Source organism: Anastrepha ludens, chromosome 6, assembly GCF_028408465.1.
Source record: "Anastrepha ludens isolate Willacy chromosome 6, idAnaLude1.1, whole genome shotgun sequence".
In the NCBI taxonomy this organism is placed as follows: domain Eukaryota; kingdom Metazoa; phylum Arthropoda; class Insecta; order Diptera; family Tephritidae; genus Anastrepha; species Anastrepha ludens.
Window position 1 is genome coordinate 61,549,213 of NC_071502.1, and position 10,298 is coordinate 61,559,510.

The following is a 10,298-nucleotide window of genomic DNA, read 5'->3' on the forward strand; positions in this document are numbered from 1 at the left end:
TCAGAATTGAATTTTTAGCAATAAAGCGAACTAAACAGCAACAAATTTTATAGCTGGCTCACTGACTTTCATTGACAAATTGTAAACAATGGCTGACGGGGAAGATATTGAAAGTTCAATGGACAAACAATTCGATGACAACGAAGGTGGAAAGCCAGATAAAATGTTCACCTTGAAGAAGTGGAATGCTGTAGCCATGTGGAGCTGGGATGTGGAATGCGATATTTGCGCGATATGCCGGGTGCAAGTAATGGGTGAGTGTAAATGGTTTTTACTGTTTGTATTGTTTGTTTGTTAAAAAATAGCAATACCTTAAATATTATTTTGTTATTCACTCGTTACACATACGTATATATTCTTGTGTGACTTAAGGGTGGCTTAATGAAAAGGTCCTAAGTTCTAATCTCATATCGATGTTCATTGCCTAAAGCAGAGTTAAAACCTTGGTTCTTGGGACTACAAGTCGGTATTCCACGCTGTAGAATACTTCATTACGATGGCAGCTACCAGGAGAGACATATTACATTTCGAGCCAAATACTGTCCATCCAACGCGTGAGCTCATGCGTATATACAGTAAAACGCATCCAGTTATGTATATTTTTAAGGCTCAGTAACTGAGAAGCACCTGGTTCTTCTTCAATCTCTCGTCTTTAAAATCCCGAGAATATTTACTAGGAAGACGTAGTTCAAGCTACGCAAGAATCACATTTCATTGGCACGTTTGTATTTATATAGAAAATATTGTACGATTGATTTTGGTAATTATTTTATTTATGTTGTATTGCCGCCTGCATATGTATGTATTTTGCTTTGTTATTTTGCATTTCATAAACAATCCATATATAGGTTATATTGGTTACAATTAAGTAGCAAAGTCCCAATCCTACTACAATAAATACCATAAAACGAAACTATAACAAAATCCGACAAAGCCTGATTATAATTCTGTTGGCGTATTGGTCTTTAATATAAATGGTTCTTTTCTAAATGATTTTGTTGATAATATTTCATGTTAGTGTGCATATAAGCATGGTGAAAATTTGTTATAATTCTGATAATTTGAAAAGTGGCGTAGTGAAATAAAAAAAAACAATAGATAGTGACATTTTTTTCGCGGATTTCGGTGTATAGCGCTGTAATATATTAGTTCTGTTTGTGAAAACCACGTGTTTTTTTTTTATTACTTCCTAGAATTTCTACCTGAAAGGCTAACGTATAGAGTTTTCTTACCGCAAAGTGCCTGCGGTCAGCCACAAAAAAGGTGATGCGATGGCGTCCTCAACGCCTTCGGCATCATGCTCAGCAGAGGATTTTGAGGAATTTTGCGCTAGAATGAATCTCTGATCCATAAACCTGCTAGTGAAAAAGTGGATACAAATCTGCGAAAGACCAAAAATAAAGGTCAAAGCGATATATTTAAGAAAAAAAGAGTGAGACATATTCTTGATCCGACCAAGCCACATGCTTCGGTTGAGAAGAGTGGGTTTCAGTCAGATGGAAATGAGAGTGAGGAGATGATGGAGTGTGAGGTTGTAAAATCTTCGAAAGACTCCGTAAAAATGCAAAATATTTGTAATGCTGAAACTGGTACAGTTGAAAAAAATGCAACTGCCAAAAAAATCCAGAATACAAATAATTCTGATAGCTCCGTTTACTATCCATCCAATTTTATAGGCAAACCTTTTGTTTTGGTAGACACCTCAGAGTGTGACCTATTCAAAAATATCAAAATTAGAAATGGCCTGAGTCTATATCAGCATATCCGTCACTTAAAAATACAGGATATTGATATAATTGAAGCAGTTGGTGTCACCTTATATAAGGTATTCTTCTGCAATCCCAAATCGGCAAACAATTTCGTCACCAATAGTGACATTTTAAAAATGAAGCTAAAGCCTTTCATTCCCAGAACGGCTTTTGAAACATATGGCGTAATTCGAGGAGTTGCTCTTTACCTTTCAAATGAAGAAATCATGAGAGATATAAAGTCTGCTAGCAAAGTAAACTTCGTACAACGTTTTCTGAGACGTGATCCGGAGGATTCAAGCAAATTTCTCCCAACCTTCTCAGTTAAGCTGGGATTTTTGGGCAACAGCCTACCTAAGGATGTGAAGCTTGAGTATACAAATTTTCAAGTAGAACATTACTATCCATCTGTTAGACAATGCTACAACTGTGGAAGATTAGGACACACACAAAAAGGCTGTAAAAGTAGTAAACGCTGCTTGCTCTGTGGAAGTACGGAAGTTTGTATACCGCCCTGCAAAATAACTCAATGCATTCTATGCAAAGGTAACGACCATAAATATTCAGATAGGGAGAAGTGTCCAGTATGGAAGAAGGAGAATGAAATTAATAAATTGAAAACAGTAAAAAAGTTATCGCGTAAATAAGTGCTAAATACTTTCTTTCCGAGAAGCAACAACCGCTTCGATGTCTTAGATGTTGAAGATACGGATTTTCCGGTACTGGTTGAGAACGACAACATGATCGACTCTAATGAAGTCATAAATCGTTCCTTGACAAAAAAGAAATATAGCTCAGTTGTCAAGAAGGGTGCAATTCCCAAACAGTCTTCTGTCAAGCCTGATAAGGTCTTGAACAAAAATACCAAGCCTCGTGTGGTTCCAGTCTTTGAAAGACAAGACTATCAAATTACTTCCCAGCTAGAAAAGGTGTTATGGGAGCTAGTGAAGATAGCTAAAGCTACTTGTGTAAGACTTAATGATACTGAGACCCTTGCCCAGGTCACCAAACTGAGCGGTATGAGGGATCAGATTTTGGCTAATCGAGACGTAGCACTTTTTAAGTGCGGTTCGGCATCAGTAGATTCATTAGATGAAATGTCTGCAATATAATTGCCAATCCTTAAAGACAAATATAGACAATATTGATTATTATATTAATAATAATCGTGTTGATTGCTTTGTCTTAGTGAAATATTTGAGTATAATGAAAATAAATGTAGAAAATTTATCAATTTTAATATCATTAGAAAAAACAGACCAGATGGCTATGGGGGTGTTGCCATAGCCCTGAAAAAACAGATTCAATTCAGGAGCATAACTTTTGCTTCTAATCTGGATATAATTGTTGCAAAGACGGTTAATTTAAACCCAAACTTTGTAATTTGTGCGGTCTACTTCCCTCCAAGTCTACACTTAAATGAATTTGCGACCGAAGTCAAAAGGTTGTTTCAGTTTCTAAACGGTTTTAGAAATGTGTTAATTTGTGGGGATTTCAATGCCAGATCGACTGTATGGGGTGACAGTTTAAATTCACCCAGAGGTAAGAAATTGGTTGAACTTGTAAATTCATCCGATTTCTGGTGTCTGAACAATTCTTGTTTTACTTTTAAAAGAGATCTAAACAGGACCGATGGGTCGGTTTTGGATCTAACCTTCACAAAAGCTCCTACCAATTGTACTTGGAATCTTCTGCCTTTTCAGCTTGGTGGTAGCCACCATTTCCCAATTCTAATAGAGTTCTCCAAAGTTAGTATTAACAATCCCAAATTCCTGGCCAAAAAGAAGCTTCTAAATGCCTTAGGGGATATTTCCTTTGATCCATGTTTCGAAATGATTGAAAATAAACTTCAAGAAGAAATATCTGCTGCCACCTTCCGTTGGTCTGAGAAATGCAAACCAAAGGCTTGGTGGAATGAGGGACTAGCCAAGTCCTATCGTCTACTTGTTGCTGCTTACAAAAAAGCTAAACACTACCCATCTCCGGAAAATTTGGAAGTAGCTTTGCAACGCAAGAAGGTGTGGCAAGCTGAAGTAAAAGAGGCCAAAAAAGAAAATTTTGAGGAAAAAATAGCGGAGCTGAATTGTAATTCAAATTCGAGAGAGGCGTGGAATTTGGTAAATGCCTTAGAGGAGCAAATGGATATTCTGCAGACTCTAAGTGGAACTCAGACAATAATGATGTGTACCTTAAGCATTTGAAATCACAGGTACCACCCAACTCTGCTGTCTGGCAGGAATTACCCAATACAACTCCTGTATCCAGGCTACCCTTTCAGTATGATGAAGTGGTCACGGTGCTTAATGCCAAAAAACGGCGCTCAGCAGGAGGCTGTGATGGAATAACCTACGACATGATTCGCGCTCTCTCTGACAAAAGCTTATGCAACCTTCTAACAGCTCTAAATGATGCTTTTCTTGCAAATAACATTAGAGAATCGTGGAGATGTATTAAGATTGTTCCCATTCCAAAAAAAGATAAAGACCTCACAGACTTCAAAAATTTTAGACCTATTTCCTTGATTTCAGTCATGTTAAAGTTAATTAACCAAATGCTCAAGCTAAGAATAACCGATGCCTTTGATGGGAGTCGCGCCCTCCCCAGGAACTCTTTTGCGTACAGGAAGGATAGATCGGCTGCTATGTGCATCAATCAATTACAACATGAAATTGCTATATGGAAAAATAGAGGTCTTAAGGTTATACTCCTTACTTTGGATATAGAAAATGCCTATAACTGTGTAAGGGGTAATCTGTTAGTTGATATACTCAGAAAAAAAGGCATAGAGGGTCATTATACGTCCTGGATTGCGAATTTCCTATCCAATAGAGTCCTAAAAATTGGTACGGATTCGGTTGTTGTAAGTGACGGCTTACCCCAAGGTAGCTGTTTATCGCCTATACTTTTTAATGTCTATACGGCTAAGTTGCATGATATTCAGGATAATTGTACCGCTATCTATCAATTTGCGGATGATTTTATTATTGCCTCATATCATAGAGATTTCGATTTGGCTGAGGCCAACCTCCACAGTAAAGTTCGAGAGTTTAATCTTGTGACAAATACGTTAAATCTGTCATTCAACCTTGAGAAATGCAACCTTATGTATGTTGCAAAAGGAAACCGTAAAACTCTGAACAATAAGTTTGGCAGTGTGATGATTAAACAGACAAAAAGTATCAAGTTCCTTGGTCGAGTAATAAGCTCATCACTAACCCTAGGAACGCACTATGATCAGATAATCAAGGACTCGGCCTTCAATTTAAATTTTTTCAAGATGTTGACTACTGTCAGGGCTGGGTTACACCCTCAGACTGCTATGAAGTTCCATAGAAGCTTTATAAGATCAAAAATTGAGTATTGTAGGACCACCACCGGTCATGCAAATAAGACTGTGATCAGAAAGATTACTACCTTTCAGAATTGCTTCCTTAGGAGAAGTTTAGGGGTTCCTCCAGCTACACCAGTTCCCTTGTTTTATGCTGTCGCCTATGAGTTACCACCCACTGAAAGATCTCTTTGGCTTACGGCCAAAGAAATCGTGAAATTAAAACAAACAAACTCTAGCATTTACAAAATGATTGAAAACTCTGCAGAGGTTAAATCCAGTTATAGCTTTGTTTTCAAAAAATTTGAAGAGATTTTTGTGAATACCAATGTAAAATTAATGACCGTAAACTGTGAAAACTTGGTGGTGATAGATGACTCCTTGTCTAGAGCGAAAAGCAAATTTTCTAATCATGAAATTAAAGCTATTTTTTCTGAAAAAATCGATGAACTCAAGCGTAATGGTGTCGATCTTCTGGCAACTGATGCGTCTGTTAAGCTTAATGCTGTTGGGTGTGGCATTTTTAATGTTACGAACAACACGGAGCATTTGTTTAAAATAGAAATGCGAACCTCCTCCACTTTTGGTGAGCTGTGGGCCTTGCTTAAGGCCTTAGATATTGCGAAAGAATGCAAAATGAGCAAGATCTGTATTTTTACTGATAGTCTGAGTTCATGTCTGCTGCTCAAGAAAGCAAGCTCCAACAACTGCTGTGTTACTCTTTTTAAACAAAACGTAAATGAATACGGTTTTGACAGTGTTCGGGTGATTTGGACGCCTGGACATGTTGGTATTCCAATAAATGAAAGAGCCGATGCTATTGCAAAAAAAGCTGTTTGCTACGGCTCAATATTGAGCGTAGAATTCACTTTTGAAGAGGCACTCAGAATTATAAGAAATTTAATATTCAAGGATTGGTATGACGGCTTTCGTTCTTTCTCAGAAGAAAAACCAAACCTTTTTGCCAAACTGCATGATTGCTTGCCGACAAAACCTTGGTTTCATAAAGCTTCCTTTGATGTTAAAATTATCAAAATGGTAAATAGAATACTAGTAGGATGTACTTATGACAGCGTATATTTGCACAAAATAGGGGCAAATAACACTGATCTTTGTATGTGCGGTGAAATTAACTCTTACGTTCACAGAATCTTTAACTGTCCACTCCTTAATCACATCAGAACAAATTACAGCTTTTTTGATTCATATACGGACCTCGTTTCCATATTTAAAAAGAATGAAGTCTTTAAATCTTTTATTTCATTTCTTAGTGCTGCCAACCTTTCCTTTTAAATAATGACACTCTCAAAACTTTGATGCGCCAGAGCACTTAGTTTTGCATACCGAAAATAGGTATTTTTCAATACCAAACGTTGAACACCCTGGCTTTTTGTGGATGTAAAATCCCGCCAAACACATCTCAAATTCCAAAAAAAAAAAAAAGAAAAGTGGAAAATTTAGTAAATTCCTTTGTTTATATTTTCAATCCTTCATTGATACGGTTTGATGTATACGAAATAAATCCTAGTATCTGATAACCTTCAAAAATCCAACAAGTTTTTGGTAGATGTCAAATGAATTGAACAACAGTATTTTTTTATTTACAGCGATAATTATTTGCTAAATGTGTATTAACATTTGCTAAACATATGTATACATTAGTTGTTGTATATAGTAAGCTTCCATTTTGGCAGTTCTGCTGATATGGAAGTCCTTTTCCGGATATAAACTCAGTAGTTCCTACAACGCAAACTCGACTCTTGCGGAAATGTATGCTAGCGTGCGTTAACTACTGAACACCCGAAGATCAAGCTTCGATTTCTGCTTCGAGCATAAATCTTAAAATAAGAAGAGTAGTTGCAATAAAAAATATGGTTGGCTATTTTTCATATAAATATTCGATATAATTAATTTGTAAAAAAACTAATGTTCAAATGTCGAATTCCATTTGAAATTTGTGTTAGTTAAATTTTCATATATACTGTGAGCGTCAAAATAAAGTGTACAAAGCATTTTGTTATAATATGGATTTTATTTCAGTCTTTTATAACAAAACGATATATTTTAATTTCATGTTTTTTAAATTAGTATTTGATTCTCTACTAATTACTAGAAAACAACAAAAAAAAATAAATTATAACAACAAAAGTTGTAAGACAAAAACAAAATTGCGTGCAACGCTCGACGTATTGTAATGGCACTTACGCTAGTATCTGATGTAGTTGAAACTTCTTGTGATATTTTTACCGCACTTTTAAAGGGATTTTTCTTCACATCACGCACTATAGACCTTACTTCAGTCTCATTTAAAATTTTTGGACGGCCTGCACCTGGGCGATTTTCTACTTTGCCGAACTTTTTGTATTTGTCAACTATTTTTTTCACAGTATTATGGCTTCTGTTGACAATAGAGCCAATTTCACGAAAGGTTCTACCTTCATTGCGAAGCTTTAGTACCAGTTCTCTAACATCAGTCGAAGTTTGTTTACCCATTATTAAAAAAAAAAAATACTAGAATTTAATTTACTGTAGACAAAAACTTTTCACTCTGCCGATCGCAACCAATTAAAATACAATATGAAAAAAGTTTCAATGCATCGAAAAAGGAAGTAAACAACCAAATATAACGGTATTTTTTACCGTACAACATCGCTAAAATGCTACTGATGCACGCTGTACACTTTATTTTGACGCGTAAAATATGCACTAAATTTTGTTTTTGTCTTATAACTTTTGTTGTTGCAATTTATTTTTTTTGTTGTTTTCTAGTAATTAGTAGAGAATCAAATACTAATTTAAAAAACATGAAATTAAAATATATCGTTTTGTTATAAAAGACGGAAATAAAATCCATATTATAACAAAATGCTTTGTACACTTTATATATATACATATATAATTGGCGCGTACACCCTTTTTGGGTGTTTGGCCGAGCTCCTCCTCCTATTTGAGATGTGCATGTTGTTCCACAAATGGAGGGACCTACAGTTTCAAGCCGACTCCGAACGGCAAATATTTTTTATGAGGAGCTTTTTCATGGCAGAAATACACTCGGAGGTTTTGCCATTGCCTGCCGAGGGGCGACCGCTATTAGAAAAAACTTTTTCTTAATTTTTTGATCTTTCACCGAGATTCGAACCGACGTTCACTCTCTGAATTCCGAATGGTAGTCACGCACCAACCCATTCGGCCACGGCGGCCGCCAAATTTTCGTACAAAGGAAAATACACGCCACTTAATTTATTTTAATATAATACTATACATTTTTCAAAAGGCTCATATCAAACCTGCATAGGTAACAAATTTTGAAATTTTGTTTTTGCGGTTCTTATATACATATATACTTATATGTTTATGCATCTCTAACATGAACACACTAGAGGCTGGCTGTCATTTTTGGCTTTCACCACTAAATTTGATGAGCTTTCTGTGACTGCAAGTCGTCTGAGGAGGCAAAAATAATATCTAACAAGTAATCTCAAGTTTGGGGACTTGAAACTGGTAAAGGTAAAAGTAAAAAGAAATTCTAACTTGTTTAAAGCATTTATTATATTATTTATTTATTGAACTAAATTTATAATAAATTATAAAATTTAATAGTTAGGATGCAACGCTAGCTACCAGGGCTATTGGCTGTATTGATAATGTAAAAATAGGAGATAATACATTAACGTTGATGGCTTGAAGGTAATTAGAGATGGTATTGATGTTTTGAATTGTGGAATTTTTGAGTAGGTTGATTGGGATGTGGTTTTTAAGAAGGATGATCTACATCTGTGAAGTATCGGACATTCGAGGAGATGTTGTCCGTGAGATGTGTGGTATAATGGAGATAGTTGCTGCTTTGTTGATTGCTTACCAGGAGGGAATGTGTTACGTTTGTGTGGTTAGGGCAAAGACGCGACAAAACAATTTTTTATTTTCTTCTCTTGGAGTTTTCAGGCGATCAGTTTCTTCCATGATAGAGTTTTTAAAGATTGGTGCATTGCATACAGACTTTGCTGCAGTATTTGTTACCTCATTGCCAGTAATTCCTACTGGTCCAGGTATTTTGTAAATATTAGTTCTAAGTTGGGGAGCAATCTCTGAGATCGTAGATTGGAATTCGAATTTACGAGTGTTGGTCTATCAATGCTCTATTCTATGCCAAGGTTTTGATATATGATTGATCCAATGAATAAGTGTAACATCCTGTCTTTTGAGCTCCTTAGGGCTTCTTTACTGATCCTGCTACGATAGTGACACTCTGATCAAGTGGTTGCTGTTTGGAGGTCATATTCGGTGGAAAGAATACCAATTCAATCGTTTCAGTTTATTTTATACGGCTTTTGGGTCGAAAAACATTAACCACTTACGCTTTCCATGTTGAAAGGGCTTATCTAGCTTCAAAATCCATTCTTCAAAAAATTTCCCGGTCATCCATGCTTTGGAATTTGCTTTATAATCAACGGGTAACCACTAAATACCACGAAAGCATCGAGGTTTGTTTCTTCTCCCAATCAAACGAATTTTTAAGCTTTTCGGAACCTTCCATATTTGTTTGCCACCATTAATGTAATTTGATGTTTGCTATTTTTTCCACCATGACATTTTTCGTTCTTGGAAGCTAATGTTTTGTGTGGTACACATTTAATTCACGTTAAAAGAATCGCATTCATTGAGTTTTTTATTTCGAACAGCCCTCGGCAGGAATGCCATTACTCTCGCCACATAACCTTTTAAGGCTCACAAGTATAGGGTTGTTCAATAGGTGCGCTTCAACTTTTTTCCGATAGGGAGGGCGAACGACGCAATATTTTTTATTTTTCGCTTGTCATTTGTAAACTTCATTAGTATACATTTCATCATGGAACGCTACACACTTGAGCAACGATTGCAAATCGTGCAAATTTTTTATGAAAATAATCGTTCTGTTGCTGCTACTTTAAGAGCATTACGACCATTTTACGGTCCATTTAACAAGCCGTCCCGTTTTGGGGTTATGTGAAGTCATTGATCTACAGTAACAAGCCGGCGACGATTTGTGAGCTCAGAGCCAATATTGAACGCGAAATTGCTGGAATTTCGGCCGATTTATGCAAAAAAGTGGTCGAGAATTGGGTTCAACGATTGGACTTCGTAAAACGTGCACGCGGTGGTCATGCAAAAGAAATCGAATTTCGTACTTAAATGTATATGCTCAAACTCGATAATAAAAAAAAAATAGTTAAAAAAGTCAAACC

At 36.1% G+C, this 10,298-nt stretch overlaps 1 protein-coding gene across 1 annotated transcript in view; it reads left to right on the plus strand.

Moving 5' to 3' along the window:
• The window catches only part of LOC128867086 (RING-box protein 2-like), an 81,628-nt gene continuing 71,330 nt past the window's right edge, over positions 1 to 10,298 (plus strand). Inside the window, exon 1 of the mRNA XM_054108183.1 lies at positions 1 to 254. Within this exon, the coding sequence (XP_053964158.1) occupies positions 89 to 254 (166 nt within the window). The 5' untranslated portion in view covers positions 1 to 88. The remainder of the gene's footprint in view (positions 255 to 10,298) is intronic.